The 23,335-nt window shown below is 43.9% G+C and overlaps 1 protein-coding gene across 1 annotated transcript; it reads right to left on the bottom strand.

Moving 5' to 3' along the window:
- Positions 1–5,290: 5,290 nt before the first annotated feature.
- LOC124667162 (flowering-promoting factor 1-like protein 2) lies at positions 5,291–5,913 on the bottom strand. The gene has a single exon (XM_047204480.1). It carries the CDS (start codon positions 5,833–5,835, stop codon positions 5,488–5,490), a length of 348 nt encoding a protein of 115 aa, XP_047060436.1. The 5' UTR covers positions 5,836–5,913; the 3' UTR covers positions 5,291–5,487.
- Positions 5,914–23,335: the final 17,422 nt, after the last annotated feature.

The raw sequence follows: 23,335 nt of genomic DNA, 5'->3' as shown, positions 1-23,335 counted from the left end.
GCGCTAGTGGCTCGCGGTCTTCTTGTCTAAAACATGTAATGTTAGAACGTAATTGCATAGTCTTTGCTGGTGGGAAAAAATTAATCATAAAGATATTAGTGCATTCCTCCCATGAAGTTATGCTGCCCTTAGGCAAAGCTAGCAACCAGTCTTTTGATTTTTGTCTTAATGAAAAGGGAAACAAGCGCAATTTAATAACATTTGGATCAACATCTTTAATGCGCATAATATCACATATTTCAGTGAATGTACGTGTTCAAGTGCATACCAGAATCCTCACCGGCCGAGCCTCCAAATTTGTTCTGCTGAACCAAACTTAAAAGGCTAGGCTTAATTTCATAGTGCACCGCTTCAACCGCGGGTTGAGTTATGGGTGCACGAATAAAATCATCATTGAAGATAGCATATTTCCCAAGCTTCTTTTCTGCCATAGTGATTATCTTTTTGGGTTTTTGTTGTATGATTGAAAAAGAAATTAACTACTAATTCTTTTTGGGTTTTCAAGTATAAGTAAAACAGTGAACTAATAACAGTAAAAATAAACTTAAAACTAAAAATAAAATAACTAACAAGGTCTCTAGTAACCTTGCCGGAATACCGAAATTGCTTTCCAGCAACAACGCCAGAAAAATGGTTGATACCTCCGATCCAGATTACGGATTGTAGTATGGTAAACTTTTTCCCTAGAAGACCTAGATTTAATCGAATCTTGGGAAGCACTGCTAAATGGTGTGAATGAAGGAACCGTCTACAAGACTTTTCTAGTGTATGTTATCTTTGGTTTACCAGACCTATCTAGTTTACTTTGGAGAGGTTTGTATTGGATGATGGAAATAGGCCAAGGTTAAGGTTCACCTACAGTTATGCATACTTATATAAATAAAGCTCATATGTGAAACAGATAAAATATACTCCTTCTGTTCCATTCTATAGTGCCTATAGTTTTTTGGCACAGAAATTAGCGCAAGACTATTTTTTACACAAGACCCCCTTGCTGAACGATTTGAGATCAACGTAAAATTTGGGAAATCCATATCTTCCTAACTTAGCATAACAAATCCTACAAGTCTCTCTTATTGATTCTCCATATATGTGCAGCCCAGTACAATTAAGGAAAGTAAAACATTGCTTCCTAATTTTAAGAAATCGTTGGGCCATGTATTAGGAATCTCAATTAATTGTTTCCAATTTTGTATGGAATTTTTTTCACGCATGTTGTGTGGGAGCTGAACGGGAGAGGGGGTAATTGAAAAAAAAAGCCAAGCTACAACCTTATATTCTGAAACAAATGCCAAAAATCTATAGGCACTATAGAAAGGAACGGAGGGAGTAGATAAGAGATTTGTGGGTAGCACATCCGTAAATACCCTTGCCCCTAAAGCCAGAGGTGAAAAGAGCCTAATGGTCCAACCATTGTCCTTATAGCCGCAAACAACAACAGTTATTAAGTAAATACAGACCAAAGCCTTAAGCTAGATGATTGTGCTATGCTCCCGAATGAATCACTAAACATGTACCGGTACTTTCTCCTTTCTGTCACTGCGGTTTCGCGTGTACACGCCGTTCTCTACTCATCCCACCTCTTCCCTTGTTCCTCTCTAATGACATGGGTACCTGCAGATCATCCAAGACGAGGCAAAAAAACAAGGATACAAGATTGCAAAACTCATATTAAATTCTTACACACAAACATAAGATTAGATGCAGGATTCATCCCAACCCGCAGCCCGTGAGGACTATTCACACATAATATCAAGATCAAGATCAGACATAGAAATCATTGTGCAAAATACTTAGATTGAAATCACAATATTCTTACAATGATCGCCAATATCAAGGAGATCTCTATTACAATGGTAATGGCTATGTCTATGAAGGAGATGGATGATGGAATGGATGAACAAGGGGAGTGGATCTCCTTGGGTGTGTTGCAGATGGATCTGGTGGATGGTGACTCTGTTTGGCGATGAATGGCTCTCTGTTTGGCATCGGTCCCTCACGACTTTTATAGAGTTTGACCTCGGGAAGACGGGAAACGCAACGGATGGTACGGGCAAGCCCGCCCATACCGGTGCCCGTTAAAGCCTCTGGAACCGCCTTTCCGAGCGTAGTCAACTTTGCCATGATCCTGACGCTTTTTTTCTTTAGTAATTGCAGGTCCATTTGCCATTATGACGTGATATCATGCACAACATCCAAAAATAGAAGAGATTGCACATCTTTGCATTGATTAGGCATTAGTAGCAAGTTGAGAGGCAAACTTAGTCAATTTCTTGACTTAGCTAGGGGTTTAAACGCAAGAAAATATGACGTATTTCACAACTATCAATTGGCCTCAAAGCGCTTCTCCTAGTAGGCATACGGGTCACTGGAGAGTCTTGCGTAAGGCAGCTGAACCGGAATCCATGTCGGGCGTGCAGTTCAGGTCAAGACCTGGGGCAGCCCCGGCGTTTTGCAAGATATGCGACGAGCAGGCAGCAAAACGGGACGGCGCATTGACCTGCATACTGGGGTAAGGCACTCGGGGCAGCAAAATCGGAGGCCATGCCTGGCTTACCGAGCTCACCGACGAGGCCTGTGGAGTCGGAGGAACATTGGCGGTGATCCTCTCTTGCTTCGTGTAGAGCATGGCCTTAGCTATGGCAGGCGACAACATCACATGCGCGTTGGCGTTCGCCTGCATCTGAAAGACTAGCGTGGAGGCCACCCTCACGGCTTGTTCAGCCGCCAGTTGGGTTTGCATCAGCTTGAAATTGGCACGCCGGCCCGTTGCTTGGTGGCCTGGACGCACTTCTCGTGTGGCGTTAGCAGATTCTTCAACACGTTCGCCTTCTTATCGCTGCCGGCGTAGGCGGCGCGCTTTGAGCCCGCCATGGGGGCGCTCTTGTCGACGGCAGGGGCGGTGAATGCGGTGGGTTCCTCGGATTTTAAGACGGCGACAGCGTCCATGGCTGGGTAGGATTTTTGCCTTCGTCAGAATACGATTTTTGGGAGTGGTGGGAGTGGAAGTGGCTTACGTTTCACTGGCAGACAGGCCATCTAGGACGCAGGGAAGGACGCGCACGGACTCGTCGCAGCGTCGGCGCAGGCGCATTCACGGCGCAAAATTCAGGTCATGTTTGTATTCATGCGAACAGACTAATCAGTTTAGGTCAGGACGCTGGGCTGAGATACATACCTACGGGCTGCCGACGATGCCCAGCCGCACAGTTTGTATCTCCATGCCGAGGAGAACAAAACTAGTCTAAAGCGAATAAGCAACTAAGGAAGCAAGCACGAATCCTCTTATCCATGGAGGTCGAATGTAACCAAGAAAAGAATAATGAACGGAAGGAGCGTCCATGCATCATGCATGGACAGGGTCCATACAGAGGGCGACGTTGTGTCAAAAGCCTTCTCTTTCCTCCACGCCCGTGTCCGCTACTATCGTATCTGGCGCTTTCACTATTTTTCTAATAATATTCTGTTTTTTCAAAATGGAGGAGTACCTTTGGCCACTACATCGAAAATATGCATATTATTTGTTTTATTAAATTATTTAATAAAAATCTAATAAGATCATATATTAAAACACCCGAAGCCAGCACACAGTATCTACACCCGACAACGAGAAGATTATGTTAATGAATTATTCCCTATTGAAACAAAGAAAAACTCCCATCAGCTAGAAAGCAAAAACAACACATATCCCGAGACACGCACTAAACAAAATGTAAACCTCATCCACTCTAGTAGACTCTTAGCGACCATGTCATCCACAAGTACAAAAGCCGCCACTTTCACCGAACCACCGAGAAATCTTCATGGTAAATATCCGAATAAAATTCTTCGTTCATGTCGTTGACACCACCATGATGCCAGACAACGCCACCTCCCTGTGCGCTCCCATCGTCACACGCCCGCCACCGAGACCCTGCTGCATCATGCCATCGAGACTTGTCGTCGTAGATGCTAGATGCCATGCCGCTCCACCTAGGTCCCCACGGGAGGAGAACACGGAGATCGCCGTCCAACCGCCGAAGCCGTCCACACGTTCGTCCAACCGATATATGTCTCCGAAGATGATCCCCACTGAAGTGACGACGCATACATCGCCATCATCCGATCCGGTAAGCGTCCACAATGACTCCAACAAGGACTTTGACACCTAGGGACGCTGCCGTCAATGGTGGTCTCTCTTTTTTGCGCCAAGAAGATACAAACACAAGGAATTTACTCGATAGTGACCTCTGCATAACTAGTGCACACATCTCTTAACCTTATCACGATACAACATAGCTTAAACTACTATGCATACTGTGTAAACACATATTTAGCCACATACTCGAGTTGGTTATATGAGGCAGAAAATAACTCCCTATGATCCAGACACTGGAGTAAGGACCAAGCCAACACATATGTAAGAAAATACACTGCAAGAGAGAGGAAATCTTTTTTTTCCATAAAAAACAACATCGTTCATGCAAAGCCAAATATCAAATTATATGCCAGGATATGACATTGAAAAGCTTTCTTTGTATACCACCTCACCCCCTTTTCTTACTCTTTTTTCCTCAATGGTAACTCTGAATTCTCAACCCATGGTTGGTGTCATCTCTCATGGTGATTCTTGTGACCACCTCACACAAAGGATAGGAATGCATTAAGTGTCTAGCCATTAGCAAGGCCTTGAGGATCGCAAAGGTGGTCAATAATATGGTATAATCATTTAGGATGATGGTGAGGTGCCGGCATACGGTGTAGTGATAATGTATGAATAAAAAAGTACTAGATTTGTCCTTTCAAAGCGGGTAATTTTTCCATATATGCACAAGAAGGGTGTAAGAAAGCATTCATGCAAGAAATTCGAAATTATGTATTAAATTGTCCGTGTGGAGAAATTATGTGCTATCTTGGTAGAGAGAGGGGAGAGAGAAGAAAAGTGTGAATGTGTGCAATGCAACTCTCAAAAGAGAATTCCCTAAAACATAGGGGGTTTGAGTTTTTTTTAATATGTAGAAATATATGCCCACTGCAAATTAAGTTTCTCTATTTCGAAATTCCATAAAACATTATTTTTCATCGGAAAATCTCCTTTTGAAATTTGACCAAAACAAGTTTGATGTGTGATCCTTTATGCAGGTCAAAGTTGTACCATTTTATTGCGACGAGTCTATGGAATAATTGTGTTTTTAGAAATAAATAAATAAAAATGACTGCTTGATTTTGTTAAAAAAAAGAGCACTCACAGAAGAGGTGAATGTTTTCTTTTACCTTGCATATCGATGGACAGCCTAATACACAACGTAGCAAGCTCTACATATACGTACGCCAATACACCACGAACATATACATACACACGTAAGAGGTCGTACAAACATAGAGTCATAGAGACGATAGACAAATAAACGGTCGGAGATCGACGAAGTCATAGATATATGCGAGAGACGGTGGCGGCGACGCGCGCCAGCTATGCTTCCTTTGGTTGAGCTGGTCAGCCAGCTAGGCCTAGACGTCGATAACGCGGAAGGCGTCGCGGTTCTTGATGACGACGTCGTACATGTGGACGGAGCTGAAGTGGCCGAAGTCCTTGGGGAGGGAGATGAGGTCGACGGAGGAGCGCTTGTGGAACCTCAGCATGCAATCGCCGGCGGCTCCGCCGCCGCCGGCATAGTAGCGCTCCCAGCCGAGCGCGGTGAGCTTGCGCTCCAGCGAGGCGTAGGAGGCCACCACCTCTCCGGTGGGCGTGTGCAGCAGGGCCTTGCGCCGGACCACCCCGCCGGCTGCCGCGGCCGCCGACGCCGGGTTCTCCACCAGCTTCACCACTCCGTTCCGGAACACCCACACGCCCGACATGCTTTCTTCTGGTAGCTTCTTGTTGGCCTGGATGTGTACTTGATGATTAGTGTGTGCGTACTTTGGATTTGGAGGTTGTTGATGCTGGGATGTGGAAAAGGATGGGGCGGGAGAGGCTATAAATAGAGGCGCGGTACTTACGTGCCGTGCCGCGAGCGGTGCATGATGCGTCTGGAGATAGGGAGAGCACATGGCCCCGCGCCGTGTTTATTCACTCTCAGAGAGTGCTCCAATATACTGTAGGTCGATAATTCCCTTTGGGGAAGATTAAAATAAGATCTAACCAATGATGAGAATTTTTCGTACACCACACACGTGCAAGTGAGTGCGGCGATGTGCATTTTGCCGTGCCGGTGAAGAAATGGACGGTCAGCATGGAACAGAATGGTTGTACACTTGTACGCGCAGCATCTCATTCGCGCCGACGTGCATGTCCGAACCCTATGAATTTAAACACGGTAGATACTCTGCGGATGCAGTATAGATGTAGCTTAGGCATTAAGATACGTATGTGAATTGTGGTAGCTATCAAAAGGGATCTTTGGAGGGAGAACTAATCCTCGGTTGGATAGTTATGAGGGCAGTGTTAGCCTGCTGAATAGGAATTGAATCTCAGGATTGATGCTTTGGTGTCTCATGAAAACAAAATATTATTTTAGTGGGACGTGATGTTCCTGTCGATAGCGAAGCGTATGTGGTGATTTTTTCAATCTCAAGACCCACTGACTTAGTCTCTCGAAGATGCTCATAGGGGTTGGGTGTGTGTGCTCGTCTGTATTGTGTTTCTTAAAAGAAGATCTTTGGGCCGTCTGCCTCTTCTGTACATGGTGTTAGATATAATTGTGTAGTCCCTACTAATAGATTGCTTTTGGTTAAAATGGCTAGAGCATGTAATTATATATGGTATCAAAGCTAATATGTATTAAGTTTAAGACCCTACCCTGGCAGTGTTATAGAAAAGATTTTTCGGGATACATGAAACCTATGTCTAAAAATTAAAATAGCCTAGACATGAACAGGTGTACGTGTTAAAATAAATATATTGCATAGCCTCTTTTTATCGGATCATGGGTTGAAATCCTACTCAACGCAGTATTAAATAAATATTTGTGGTCCTCCTTGAGAAAGATCCAACGATCTACATGTAAGGCCGTAAAAAACCCACCGGCCTAGACATACATAGAAGTGTTAGAATATAATTGTGTAGTCTTTCTCAAAAGACCGGTCTTTCGGTTCAACGGACTAGTTAGGTTCACAATTTCATGGAACCTTCTACTAGGATGCAAATTGCTGTAGCTAGGATGGAATGATGGATACGCGCGGGCGTATATATATGTAGCCGGAGCAGAAATAGCGACTTCATTTAACTGCATTGGTGATGTGATCGGTGAGCCACGGCTGACGGCCAGCGGGAGAATCATGCCATATGCATGCATAGTGATAGTGCAGCGAGCAACAGTGACATAGATGGAATCCAATCCCTCGATCCACGAACCAAGCTAGTTAGCCGTAGATTAGCTTTAGCTATAGATATAGAGCTAGGCCTGCATATGGAAGCATCCATCGATTCGCCGATCGATTGGCCAGAACAAGCAAAGAAAAGTATAGATTCTTCGCGGGTGACTGCAAATAATCGCCGGCCGATCGATCGATGTTGTAAATTCTCTCGCGATCACGTACGGGATCGGCTTTTAAGGTGAGTGAGCGATATATGCTCTCGGGCAATTAACAGATAAGAAGAGGATAGCTCGATTGATCGCGATCGATCGATGTGTGCGTGCGAAAACGGATTCGACCCCCTAATTTGCACGCCCGATCGATCGATCCACCACCTTGTTGAGTGAGAGTATGGGTAATCTTTCTTCCATGTGATCTCTGACCGATCGAGTCAATGAGGAGGAGGATGAGGACCAGATCAATCATGGGGCACTAGTGCTGCTAAGTCATGGACGATGTGGCGCGAGTACACGCGCAGATCTTTGAAACCCCACAGGGTGCCCGCCGGTAGCTCCCCCTCACCGGCCGACAGCTGGGATCAGGGCCGGCCCGACCACACGAGCCGTCGCCGTCGACGACTTGATCGCACCCGCATCCACAGTATATGCAGTATATGCGTGCATGCTTGGCTTGATTAGTGTGGTCACGCACGGCTGATCGAGATCGACCAATCCATGGATGAAGCACGCACATGTGTACCTACTGCGTGCGAGATGCGTTGTATGTATCTATGGAGCCTGCTGCTAGCAGGTGCAGGTCCTTCAATGGCCAACAGCGGCTGCATGATTGCATGGCCCAGCACGTCAATTTTCCAAGACTAGAGTTGTTGATATCATGCGTGCATGCAAATTAACTTTTAATTAGCTGCTGTTGTGACCTTTTAAAATGTGCAGAGTGTGGTGGCAATGCGTGTGCTCGTGAAAATGTGAGTATATTGAAGAGTAATGCGGATGGGAATACTCCGTTCGCAGTGCACTTTCGAGTTTTTTAAAACATATTAAGAGTTTTGCATTGAGAAAATGCCGTCCACCATATCTCTCCTACTAATTTCCTGACCCTCATTAGCCAAGTGCATATAGAAAATGAGTATGGTATCCAGGAGACTTGTTCAATGATATGGTCTTCACGAGCATAAGATATTGTGTATTAATTCCTGGCCACAAAAGGAGGTGTTTAATAAAGGTACGCATCTCCATCTAGAGGAACAGAGTTTGGCATCAAACGTTGATGAAAGACAAGCCTGATCATCTAGGACACTATCCTATCACAGTGATGGTAAATCTCAAACCGCGTGCTTTTCTTTTCTCCGTGAAGAATAGGATCCTCTATGGCGTGTGTGGAATCTCCAATAGCAGGGAATTAAAGGCTATGACGAATAATATGGAAAAGTTTTTCCACATTGACAAAAGATGAATTAGTTCCTCCATGGATTACATTGTGCCATATATTATAAGACCAAAGAATACAGTGGAATCGTTACTGAAATTTATCCGCGGTGTCAAATCGGGATTACAAAACATAACCATGTGACAATATGTGCGTGCCTAGGTAGGTTTAGCCATATTCTCCGCGGAATATAAGACGCAACACGTATATTCTTTATGAATGGTTACAATATCAAGCATATAGATCAAGCTTTTCCTCATTGGCAAAAGATAAATTGGTTCCTTGCTGGATTGCATTGCGTTATATTTTATAAGACTAAGAAGAATACAACAGAATCGTTGTAAATTTATCAGTTGTGCTAATCTGAGATTAGAAACCAAAATTATGTGACAATATGCATGCAAATCTTTCAGAAATAATGTAATGGTTCTCCATCGGAGATAAGAATCAATATTATTATGTGAATGACTGCAATATAAATCATCTTTACTATTATATTCCAGTTGGTCGTACGTCATACAACACGTTTGGTGAAGGAGATTCAGAGCATTCGAACCGTTCGATCTAATCTCACGGCCTCCACTTAATATCCAACAGTCCGCGAACAATTATGGAAACAATAATCATGCTATAAATTAATAAGGAAACAATCTCACAACCATCTTTAGCACTCATGGTATCAATCAATCACGGTAAAAATTAATTAGGAAACAATCAATCTTTACCATTAAATTGGAGATGATCCTTTGACACTCAACGTGTTTGATGGTCGTCATTGGGAGCATCATGTACGTCCAATCTAATCTCATGGTCTCTGCTTCGTTCGGTCTAATTTTACAGAAAATCAATGCTCACGGAGCAAATCATGGTATCATCAATCACGCTATCAATCAATTAGGAAAGATCTACTTCTTTGCCTCCAAAAAAGAATCTCACATCCGGTCATCATTGCATGCATCTGGTCCGTTCGATCTTGCCTCAAACCCACTACGGGATATCCTCAGGCATGCTTAAGGAAAGCTACCGTATCTTTCGATGAATAATTACTTTGTTACAATCCAAAATGTTTTCGTAAGTAAAGGAATCAAGAGAAATCCTTTATTTTCCTAAACAATTGTGACATCAATCAATCACGAATCAATCACGGAAGTCTTTCTCAATAATATAATCGCGTCAATGAATGTTGAGCGAATGTACGACCAACGCAGATCACATCTCCTATCTTCATAGGCGGCGCCAGGGGATCAGAAGGCTTCGTCCTCTCCTAGACGGTATGATCATCCTCTTTTTGCAGCAACCATGACAACGGGCTCATACCAAAGTATCCATAGCGGCGCTTCATGGAAAGGACGGCAACAGAGTGGCGGCGAATTGATGAGGTGGAGGTGGGGCTGCGGGGATGTGTCATCGCCTCCATCGGCGTCATTGTGACGAGTTGTGCCAGGGGGTGCGGCGGCGTGGCGGCGTGGCGGCGTGGCTGGACGTAGCAGCAGCGCCACAAGCTGGAGGTGTACACGGAGTCGCCGAGGCGCCCCACGACGACGTCCAGAGGAGCGGTCTCCGGGGTATGACGACGAGCTATGGAGGCGCTTCAACCGCCTGCTCGCCCGGTATGGACCTCACGGCTCACGCGATGGTGTCGTAAGAATGCGCTCGGTGTCGACCCGTCTGTGGACTGATCTGTACTTACGTTTTTGGGTTTGCAGTTATGTACTGGATGTGATTGTGGAGAGGGCGGCACGTACTCACGCACGAGCGGCTCTTGGAGCTAGCCAACGAAGGGCTTTTGAATGGTCTAAATGATGACACTGTTAAGCATTCTAGGTTTTTATTTGACTGATGGGAGCCTGCATTGTAATTTCTTTATTGTTTCAGCTCCCCCATTAGCTGACGGTGCAAATGCTTTTTTTTTTCTATGTTGTGCATTTTTTAAGTGTAAGGTAGCTGCATTCATTTGTAAAGGCCTACTACTACTATTGTTCATTATCCTTATCTGAGAGTACTTATTCATTAGGTGTGTATGATTGGTTCAAGGTTGTTCGACATGCAACGAAGGTAAGTGCCTTTCACCTGTTATTGAATATTTTCGCAGTTTGAGGAATCGATATTATCTTTTCCTCATGGCCGTGAATTGCAAAATAGTGGAATGCAAATGCAGTGACCAATGGTGGAAGTGGAAGTGCGGAACACGGTCTTCAAATTTCATGATTTTTCTATCTGTCTCTCTATATATGCAATTTTCTTCTATATATATTAGTCAATATCTATTTCAATCTGGGTTACCGAAATGATGAATCTGTTCGGTCAAGTGCTCAACTTGGAGCTTGATTGCACTTTCATTCAACATTGAAGAATGCAGGTTTGTACGTCATGTATAAAATCCCTGCTTTTTTTTTTTGCCGGAAAATCCCTCCTCTTTTTGTTACCTTGACATCCCATATAGATGGATTATTAGAGGTAACCTCAATTGATGAAATTTGGAGGTCTTGGGTTATAATGGACAGACTCAACACTAAAGAGCTAATGCAACGCAAAAATTGGCAGGTCCAGGATGGAGTTTTTTGTGTGTTATGCTCTCAACATGCTGAAGAGAGTCGTGATCATCTTATTTTTTCATTGTCCATTTGCTGTCAGTTGTTGGGATAAGATCAATATTAAGTGGAATAACTCGTTGGATATCTCTGGACAATTCATCCAAGATCGCCAAACCTTCAGGAGCCCCTGCTTTATGGAGATAGTCGCGTGTGCTGCTTGTAACATCTGGAAGGAAATGAATGCATACATATTCAACAACGAGACTCCTTCCCTAGCGCGATGGTAAGATAGGTTAAAGAGTGATCTGTCTCTTCACCAGTATAGAGTTAAGGTGGCTCTGGTTTAGCCTCTTTTAGATTGGATCGAGTCTTTCTTTTTATAATGTTTACTGTCTTATGTATCTCTCTCCACTTCTACCCCCTTGATGTAACTCACTCATTTTTTGGATGTGAGGTTGGTTTTATCCTTATAATATAAAAGTCTATAACGTAGGGTTTTTTTCCCTACGGTTCCATGGTCAAGAAATTAGAGGTAACCTCGATTGATCGAATTTGGAGGTCTTCGGTTATTAGAGGTAACCTCAATTGATGGAATTTGGAGGTCACAACATGCAGAAGCCGCATCCACCTCTCCGTAGGCTCTCCGCAAATTCCAGTCTCGCCCCCGTAATCTTAATAGAAAATTGCAATGCTATCACGAAATCTTGACTTGAATCATGTTGTTGAGCGTCCTTCCATACCATATATGTGTTCGCCCGTAATCTTAATCAGAACCCATCTTTAACATGGTCTGCATGGTCTGCTTGGATTAGTGTTTTTCTTTTGTCGGGATTCCATGGAAAAAATACTAGGTGTTCCTATTCCATTTTTTGGGAGAGAAAACCTATGAACTGGTGCATGCTTAATTTTCTTGAATGTTTCTTGATTTTACTGACACTTGCTTTCCACACCATGATTGCAGAGTTGCACTCGTATTGTCTATACATTTTTGTACTCGTATCGTCTATAAATTTTTGTAGGCTGAACGAAGTTGCTATTTCCATTTCTTCCTATAGACCATTGTTCTTATTTTGCTCCACTCACCACTCTGATCCTCGTGTTGCTTCCATATGAAAAGCTTCGCCAGGGTTGCTTACATATGAAAAGCTTCCAAGAGGCGCCACAGACACACTAAGCTCACCCTGCCGACCACCAAGGCCAAGGCCAAGGCATCACCGGTCGGGGCCAAGGCCAGTGTCACCGTGTCACTCCATCACGAGGATAGGGGCAGCCCCATTAGCTCGATATCCACGCGCGAGGAGGAGAACCACCGCCGCCGCCGGCATCGCGCGGGCTTTACCCGATGGCGGGGAAGAGGGACCTCGAGGGGGGATGGAGGGGGCAGGGCACTCCGGTTGCCCATCGGGGTGGGGGGGTGCGATGGGAACGAGGAGCCCTTGTCTTCCGTGACTATGTGGGGTGTCTCTTAGAACCATTTTTGACATATGTGTGTGCATATAATTTTTCCGTAGCAACGCACGGGCATTCAACTAGTAAGAGTAGGAAGTGTGTAGAGCTCACTTCGTTCGGGGAGACGGGGAGTGGTTGCATTCAAGTCCTTATGGACGCGAATTAAGGTTCTTATTATTTTTCAAGATCTGACTTTCCTGCTACATTTATGTATTATGAGGATCATGTTTGGTAACTAACAAACATAAAAAAAAAAAGTATACTCATGCTTAAAGATTGCGCGTCTGCTATATTTAGGAGGGGGGGGGGGGGTGATTCTCTCCCAATTTTCGCAGTGAGATGTCCAGAGATCAATTAGGAGACTCTGGCTTCTCACGGGACTAGAGAGAGATGGCGACCCGATAGGGCCCACCAGGAGTTAGCTTGAAGCGAGTGGTTTATCTAGAATGAAGAGAGGAGAACATATCGGCCAGAAGGCAGGGAAAGACAAAGCTAAGAACCTTTTCCACTTAGAATGCGAATCAGAGTCTACGTGATCTTATCACCACATAAATGCCAATATTTCTAGTAATGCGTTAGGAAGAGTGCGGTTTTAACTTGTTCAGCAATATACAATGCATTTTGTGAAGTATTCATGTTTCCTGTAACCTTCCTCGGAACATGGAATAACACCTCCTCTATGTCAATGGTTCCTTCAGATTTATAAAGATTCTCGTAGAAGTCATGAGCCATCCATTCCATCTCATTGAGATCATAACATATTGTCCCGTTATCACAAACTAGCCACTCAACTCGATTCATGTTCATAAGGTTGCTTGCCTTTTGATGGAAGAACCTACTATTTCGGTCTCCTTCGGACAACCATTGAACCCCCGTCCTTTGGTTCCACATAATCTCCTTGCGGTAGCACAATTCAATAGTTTTCCCTCCACCTTTAGTTCCTCATACCTTGGCCTTACTCGAAGAGAATCCGACCACATGATCTGCAATTTCTTCCGTTGGTCATGTAGTTCCTTCCTAACATCACCTAAAGAGATTTGCTCCCTACTAGAAGTGTCATTGGTGTTGTGTGAAGTTTTCATGCAGCCCATGCATATTATAGGCACGGGTAACGTGCCAAGCTTCATTTGGAGTTGGTTTAAACTCATCGTGGCGTTCCCGCATTACGTCTTACCAAAACGGTCTCTCGAGAGCAATGCGTTGGTTAGTCGCCTCCATCTTATTTAGTAAAAGAATTGGCAAATTGTTAGACTTAACTGCATGTATGTGGCGTACCGTGTCAAAAGGAAATCTAGCGCACCTCACCCGAATCTAGTGCCCAGTCCAGGCGTATCCTGCAGTAGTTGCGCCATTGCGTATCTTTTTCTTAAAAGTCCAATCCAAGCCGATATAACAAAGATCACAAAGGTAGCAAGCATCAACCACCTCCGTAAAATGAATTGATTTGGGCCATATCTCTCTTCGTTTAGGATCCATTAGTTATTCTCTTCTTAGGACCTCACTAAAATCACAAATGCACAACCATATGAAAGATCGATGTATGTCCGCCTTGAGGTACCTCATCATATCCCATGTTCGATACCGCAAGCTCATGTTCGCCTCACCATACCACACTGTAGCCCGCCACGACTCCTTCCCCTAATCGTGAACCACCATGTCACTATAGAGAAGTTCCTCAAACTCACTGCAATGGCTGTTTCAAAAAATTTCTGTTCGTGTCTAAATAATGCCACACCTACTGGACTGGCCCATCTTGAGTCCGGTTCAGGCGGCGGCTTCGACGGACTTCGTTTTCCTTATCCGTGATGGTATATGGGCCGGAACACGGCAAACAGCCTTATAGTCGGACACGTACTCGGAGTTTTTTAATCAATCCTTTAATTGCAGGTACCCAATCAATCGATCTGAAGGAAGGAGGACGACCCTTATATAGCGGCGACACGGACGCAAGGCCGAGACCTGCGAGAGATCCATCCGGCGGCCGCCATGAACGACGTTGAGACGGGACCACCACCACCAGCCAGCAGGAGGAAGGCGCCGTACATGTCGCACGAGCTCGTCTGGGAGATCCTGTCCCGTCTGCCCGTGAAGTCGCTGGTGCGGTTCAGCCTCGTGTGCAAGACGTGGCGCGCCACCATCTCCCGCGACGCCTCCTTCCACCGTGCGCACCTCCGCCGCCAGAAGCCATGGCTGCTCATCTCCCCGCACACGCAAGAGGAGTACTGGCGGGATGACGATGCCCCTCTACACATGGACAAGGTCGGTTTGTACAGGTGGGAGGCGCACCAGGAGGGCACCACCGCGCCCCTCGTGCACGCCACGGGCCTGTCCTCCGACGACCTCATGCACGGGTTCGCGCACTGCGACGGGCTGGTCTTGCTGCCCTCTGATGCCGCGGTGCACGTGCTTAACCCCGCCACACACCGCACCCTCACGCTGCCCTGGAGCCCCGGCGCCGACCGGCCGCCACGCAAAGGCAACAAAGAGCCCTACACCTTCAGCCACCAAGCGTTCGGTCTCGGCTATGACACTCACTCTAACACGTACAAGGTCGCCCGCTTCTTCTACCGCTCCGTCTACGCGTGCGCCATAGGGGTCTACCACTACACCACCGGTATGGAAGTGTTCACTATCGGAACCGATCGGCACTGGCGTGAGACAGCGATGCAACCGCCATACCCTGTCTTGGCACGGCGAACGGCCACCTTCTTCAAGGGATCTCTCGTCTGGACTATCGACGAGGATAATCTTCTAGATGCCGCGCCTGGTTTCCTTTGTTTCAGCTTGGAAGACGAGGCTTTTGCGGTCATGCCGCCACCTCCTTGTCACCCGAGGCTGGATTATACGGTGTCCAGTTTAGCAGAGTTACAGCAAGAGCTATGCTTGACATGTGTAGAGGCCGACAACAAATCCGTCGAGATGTGGATGTGCGACAATGTCAACAAGCCTCAGTGGGATCGACGTTACACAATTGTTTCAACGTTCATTCCCAGGACTCTCTGTCCAATCGCTGCATTTGATGGAGAGATTTTGTTCAAAGAGTTGTTACTTCGTACATCACGCTACGATCTCAGAACCAAAGCTTTCAAGGATGTGACCAGGTTGGAGGACTTAACATATCACAATCCAAGCACAGGCACGGTTGGATACCAAACTAGGGTGATCACCTACTACGATGTAATCCTCTATGTTCCAAGCCTTATTCCAATATAGCGCAAGGCTGTTGTTTTGCAAAGAATTTCTTTGCTTCTAGCAACGTACTACACTACTCTTTTCTAGTACGAAAACTTTTTAACCTTTGGTATGGATCTGCGATATACTGCAATACTCTCTTCAAAATTTGTTTACAGTTGGTATTCAAAAATTGTTTACTGTTGGTTAATTACCAGAACACGGATGAAGGTAGGTGCAAAAATTGGTTACTGTTGGCATTGGTCTGTGGAATATGTAGTGTTTCTTTTGATATTGGCTGCATACATTATCTTGCAGATATCGACAATTTACGCCGAGTCCTTGTGACGTCCAGGACAATGTGCTGCTCAATGAAATATACTAGCCATTCTGTCTCCTCTCTTGGTGCTGCGAAGGCTTCTCTTGATCTTCATCACGTCTAAGGGAACACAGGAAATGTCCTTATCGATTAGGTCAAGAAGTCCTTTTCCTTCCTGGACAACACAACAAGGGGTTAAACCGTTAAAGTACTCCCTAGCTTTGTTTTTCTCTCACGAAACTTACATGTTCACATCAGATGTTTTTACATGTTGGATATGTTGATCTGTGCAGTAAGGGAAAACAGAAGCTTGTCTTTGTGCAGCCCTTATTGGTGCTAATCCCACGTTGCTTAGAAAATTATGCACTACGCTTACAAACATAGCATTGCAAGTCTATTACTTCCTTGTGAAGGCATGCTTTAAACATTTTTTAGGATGATTCGTAGTTCCATCGGCCTATTTTAGTCCATCAGGATGATGGAACTGATTAACTTCATAGTTGAAAGGTTAAAAAGGCGACATTGTACAGAGGGGTGAGGAGGTGTTGGATGAAGGAAACTACGTTGACATTTTCACTCTGTTTTTTTCATATGCTGCCGTAACTTGTATGAGTATCTTCTGCGAAGGTATCAAATGTTTCAATGTTCTTCTCATTTTCTTCAGATAATCTGGTGCGATGGAAGATTGATCTTTGGAATAGATGACAATGCTGCTCTATTGTCTCCTGTGTTTGTCTCCTGTGTTGACTGTGATCTCTATTGTCTTTTGTGTATTTTTGTGGCCAAACATCTCATACATTTTTCATATAATGCAGAGTATGCAGTTCTTATCAATCGCTAGGGTTTAGGTTGGAACGACGTGACCCATTAGAGGCGTCGGCTTCGTGTTAATATAGATGGAACAGCCTCATCGTGGCATTATACACAGACACAAATACCGTATTGGAGTACTACTCCATATACGTGTATAAGGAAAACAGAAAAAGACCTAAAACAAACTATGTTTAACAGCCCCCTTTAATCACAACCTTGTGAAAGGTTGAAATTACGTCTGAATTCATGAAGCTCTTTCACATGCAACACCTTTGTAAATCCATCAGCCACTTGATCCTTGCTAGATATGAACTTGATATCAAGACATCTTCCTGCAACTCTTTCTCGAACAAAATGATAATCTATCTCTATATGTTTAGTTCTAGCATGAAACACTGGATTGGCTGACAGAAATGTAGCTCCCAGATATCACACCACAAACATGGTCGTATCCATGAGAATAACTCCAAGTTCAGTGAGTAGAGACTCAACCCATATCAATTCAGTTGTAGCATTAGCTAAAGCTTTGTATTCAGCTTCTGTACTTGACCTTGATATTGTGGCTTGTTTTGTAGCACTCCAAGAGATTAAATTGGGTCCAAAAAATATAGCAAATCCTCCTGTAGACCTTCTATCATCATGATCACCAGCCCAATCCGCATCGGAAAAAGCACTTAACAAAGTTGAAGGAGATTTCTGAAAAGTAAGACCAGCTTTTAATGTACCTTGAATGTATCTCAATATTCTCTTTGCAGCTGTCCAATGAGCAGTTGTTGGTACATGAAGATATTGACAGACTTTGTTAACTGAGTAAGAAATATCAGGTCTAGTCAAAGTAAGGTACTGTAATGCACCAACTATACTCCTATACCGAGTAACATCATTAGAGCCAAGAGGAGAACGAACTATCAAAGAAAGCTTTTCAGTAGATGACAAGGGAGTAGGCGAGGTTGTGCAATCCTTCATACCAACTTTTTCAAGTAATTCAGTGGCATATTTTTCCTGTGTAAGCAGAAGTCCATGATTATCTCTCTTTACCTCAATTCCCAAGAAGAAGTGTAAATCTTTCAGATCTTTAAGAGCAAATTCCACATTAAGATCTTGAAGAAGAGCAGTAATTGCCTTGCTTGGGGAGCTAGTGACTATGATGTCATCAACATAAATAAGAACATATATCATGATGCCTGTCTTATTATATAAGAACAATGATGTGTCAGCTCTAGAAGGAAAAAACCAAGAGCTTGCAATTTTGCACTTAACCTTGAGTACCATGCACGGGGAGTTTGCTTTAGACCATAAAGAGCTTTATCAAGTTTGCACACAAAATGAGGAACTTAGCATTTTCAAAACCTAGTGGTTGTTTCATATAGACCTCCTCTTCCAGAACACCATGTAAAAACGCGTTCTTGACATCAAGCTGTCGTAAACTCTAACCCCTGGACACAGCAACTGCCAGAACAAGCCTGATAGTGGTCGCCTTGACTACAGGACTGAAGGTGTCCTCATAATCTATACCATATCTCTGTTTAAACCTCTTTGCAACTAATCTTGCCTTGTACCTGTCAATAGTGCCATCTGCATTTTTCTTGATACGATAGACCCACTTGCAATCAATGATGTTTTTGGTATGATGTGATGGAACAAGATGCCACGTTTCATAAGAGCATTATATTCCTCCTTCATAGCATCATGCCAACGCACATCTTTAAATGCCTCCGAAAAAGTGTGAGGTTCTCTTGCAGAAGTAAACAAGCCATATCGTATAGTGCCATCTGTATATTCTTTCGGTTTGCGAATACCTCTTTGCAACCTAGTAATATGAACTGGCGGAGGTGGTGGGGAAGACGGAGCAGAAACAGTCTCTGTATCTGAGTCAGAAGAAGAAACATCAGCATCCGCTGAATCCATGTGAGCAACAGCATCTTCCTCCACTGAATTTTCGTCAGAATCTGCATGAGCATCTTCTGAGTCTGCAGGAGCATCAGGGTCAGAAATATCAGCATCAGCGTCAGGTGATGCTGGAGACTGGTCCCCCATGGGATCCGCACGCGCAGCACTGTGCGGAGATAGGGAGGCAGATCGTGGCGGGGTCGGCTCCAGTGAGCGAGCGACGTGGCGACCATGCACAGGCGAAGCAGACCATGGCGGGGTTAGCTCCAACGAGCGACCGACGTGGCGACACGTTGACCACGAGCGCGCCCGCTGATACGTCTCCAACGTATCGATAATTTCTTATGTTCCATGCTACTTTATTGATGATACCTACATGTTTTATACACATTTTATGTCATATTTATGCATTTTCTGGAACTAACCTATTAACAAGATGCCGAAGTGCCGGTTCTCGTTTTCTCGCTGTTTTTGGTTTCGAAATCCTAGTAACGAAATATTCTCGGAATTGGACGAAATCAACGCCCGGGTTCCTATTTTGCCCGGAAGCATCCGGAACACCCGAGAGCCGCCGGAGGGGCCCCGGTGGGCCCAGATGACATGGTGGCGCGGCCCGAGGCCCCGGCCGCGCCACCCTATGGTCTCGTCGCCTCGTTGACCCTCCTGCGCCGCCTCTTCGCCTATATAAAGCCCCTGCATCGAAAACCCTTAAGGAGGAAGCCACGATACGAGAAAAGTTCCAGAGCCGCCACCATCGCGAAGCCAAGATCTGGGGGACAGGAGTCTCGTTCCGGCACCCTGCCGGAGCGGGGAAGTGCCCCGGAAGGCTTCTCCATCAACACCGCTGCCATCTCCACCGCCATCTTCATCAACGCTGCTGCTCCCATGAGGAGGGAGTAGTTCTCCATCGAGGCTCGGGGCTGTACCGGTAGCTATGTGGTTCATCTCTCTCCTATGTACTTCAATACAATAATCTCATGAGCTGCCTTACATGATTGAGATTCATATGATGATGCTTGTAATCTAGATGTCATTATGCTAGTCAAGTGGGTTTTACCTATGTGATCTCCGGAGACTCCTTGTCCCACGTGTGTAAAGGTGACAAGGTGTGCACCGTGTGGGTCTCTTAGGCTATATTTCACGAAGTACTTATTCACCGTTGAAGAGCGTAGTGAAGTGCTTATTTATATCTCTTGATGATTGCAATGTGTTTGTATCACAATTTATCTATGTGCTACTCTAGTGATGTGTTATTAAAGTAGTTTTATTCCTCCCTGCATGTGTGCAAAGGTGACGATGCGTGCACCGTGTTAGTACTTGGTTTATGCTATGATCATGATCTCTTGTAGATTGCGAAGTTAACTATTACTATGATAATATTGATGTGATCTATTCCTCCTACATATGCATGAAGGTGACAGTGTGCATGCTATGCTAGTACTTGGTTTAGTCGTTTTGATCTATCTTACACTTAAGGTTACTTAAACATGAGCATTATTGTGGAGCTTGTTAACTCCGGCATTGAGGGTTCGTGTAATCCTACGCAATGTGTTCATCATCCAACAAAAGTGTAGAGTATGCATTTATCTATTCTGTTATGTGATCAATGTTGAGAGTGTCCACTAGTGAAAGTCTAATCCCTAGGCCTTGTTCCTAAATACTGCTGAGTTACTACTGCTTGTTTACTGATTTACTGTGTTACTACTCGCTGCAATACTACCACCATCAACTACACGCCAACAAGCTATTTTCTCGGCACCGTTGCTACTGCTCATATATATTCATACCACCCGTATTTCACTATCTCTTCGCCGAACTAGTGCACCTATTTGGTGTGTTGGGGACACAAGAGACTTCTTGCTTTGTGGTTGCAGGGTTGCATGAGAGGGATATCTTTGACCTCTTCCTCCCTGAGTTCGATAAACCTTGGGTGATCCACTTAAGGGAAACTTGCTGCTGTTCTACAAACCTCTCCTCTTGGAGGCCCAACACTGTCTACAGGAAAGGAGGGGGAAAGTAGACATCAAGCTATTTTCTGGCGCCGTTGCCGGGGAGGAAAGGTAAAAGGTACTCACACTCCGGACCTCGGCTACTAAGCTATTTTCCGGCACCGTTGTGTGTGCTCGAAGCTATTTCCTTTAGACTCTGCAATTGCGACATTTGGTTTCTTGTTTACACTAGTTAGGCATAATGGACAACAATGACCTTTTTATTCTATTTCCTGATTTAAGACATGGATGGTTTGATGCGAAAATTAAAAAACCCATGGAACATATTAATATGAATGCTTTGAACACCATTGTTGATAATGCTATGGAAAATTCTAAGCTTGGGGAAGCTGGCTTTGATGAACATGATATTTTTAGTCCCCCAAGCATTGAGGAGAAAATTTACTTTGATGATACTTTGCCTCCCATTTATGATGATTATGATGATAGTAGTCTTTTGTTACCACCTGTTATGGAGGATAAATTTGATTATGATTACAATATACCTCCTATATTTGATAGCTACTTTGTTGAATTTGCTCCCACTACAATTAATAAGAATGACTATGCTTATGTTGGGAGTAGTAATTATTTTATGCATGAGACTCATGATAAGAATGCTTTATGTGATAGTTATATTGTTGAGTTTGCTCATGATGCTACTGAAAGTTATTATGAGAGAGGAAAATATGGTTGTAAAAATTTTCACGTTACTAAAACACCTCTCTATGTGCTGAAATTTTTGAAGCTACACTTGTTTTATCTTCCTATGCTTGTTACTTTGCTCTTCATGAACTTGTTTATTTACAAGATTCCTTTTCATAGGAAGCATGTTAGACTTAAATGTGTTTTGAATTTGCCTCTTGATGCTCTCTTTTGCTCCAAATACTATTTCTTGCGAGTGCATCATTAAAACTGCTGAGCCCATCTTAATGGCTATAAAGAAAGAACTTCTTGGGAGATAACCCATGTGTTTTTTTACTACAGTACTTTGTTTTATATTTGTGTCTTGGAAGTTGTTTACCTACTGTAGCAACCTCTCCTTATCAAGTTTTTGTGCCAAGTAAAGTTTCTATGTTAAAGTTGATGTTATATTTGGGATCGCTGCGCAGAAACAGCATTGCTGTCTGTCACGAATCTGGGCACAGTTCTCTGTAGAAAATTCGAAAAAATCTGCCAATTTACGAGCGTGATCCTCAGATATGTACGCAACTTTCATTAGTTTTGAGTTTTTCCATTTGAGCAAGTCTGGTGCCATCTTAAAATTCGTCTTTACGGACTGTTCTGTTTTTGACAGATTCTGCCTTTTATTTCGCATTGCCGCTTTTGCTTTGTTGAATGGGTTTCTTTGATCCATTAATGTCCAGTAGCTTTATGCAATGTCCAGAAGTGTTAAGAATGATTGTGTCACCTCTGAACATGTGAATTTTTGATTATGCACTAACCCTCTAATGAGTTTGCTTGAAGTTTGGTGTGAAGGAAGTTTTCAAGGGTCAATAGAAGAGGGTGATATAATGTGATCGAGAAGAGTGAAAGGTCTAAGCTTGGGGATGCCCCGGTGGTTCATCCCTGCATATTTTAAGAAGACTCAAGCATCTAAGCTTGGGGATGCCCAAGGCATCCCCTTCTTCATCGACAACTTATCGGGTTTCTTCTAGTGAAACTATATTTTTATTCCGTCACATCCTATGTATTTTACTTGGAGCGTCCGTGTGCTTTTATTTTTGTTTTTGTTTTGTTATCTTAGTTCTCTGAATAAGTTCATCCTTGTGTGGGAGAGAGACACGCTCCGCTGGTTCGTATGAACACATGTGTTCTTAGCTCATAATATTCATGGCGAAGTTTCTTCTTCGTTAAATTGTTATATGGTTGGAATTGGAAAATGCTACATGTAGTAATTGGTAAAATGTCTTGGATAATGTGATACTTGGCAATTGTTGTGCTCATGTTTAAGCTCTTGCATCATATACTTTGCACTCATTAATGAAGAAATGCATAGAGCATGCTAAAATTTGATTTGCATATTTGGTTTCTCTAAGGTCTAGATAATATCTAGTATTGAGTTTTGAACAACAAGGAAGACGGTGTAGAGTCTTATAATGTTTACAATATGTCTTTTATGTGAGTCTTGCTGCACTTGTTCATCCTTGAGTTTGCTTCAAATAACCTTGCTAGCCTAAACCTTGTATCGAGAGGGAATACTTCTCATGCATCCAAAATCCTTGAGCCAACTACTATGCCATTTGTGTCCACCATACCTACCTACTACATGGTATTTCTCCGCCATTCCAAAGTAAATTGCTTGAGTGCTACCTTTAAAATTCCATCATCCACCTATGCAATATATAGCTCATGGGACAAAATAGCCTTAAAAACTATCGTAGTATTGAATATGTACTTATGCACTTTATATTTTATTAAGTTGCTTGTTGTGCGATAACCATGCTTCTGGG

The sequence above is a fragment of the Lolium rigidum genome, chromosome 6 (assembly GCF_022539505.1).
Source record: "Lolium rigidum isolate FL_2022 chromosome 6, APGP_CSIRO_Lrig_0.1, whole genome shotgun sequence".
Classification (NCBI taxonomy): Eukaryota; Viridiplantae; Streptophyta; class Magnoliopsida; order Poales; family Poaceae; genus Lolium; species Lolium rigidum.
This window is presented reverse-complemented; position numbering and strand designations above follow the sequence as displayed.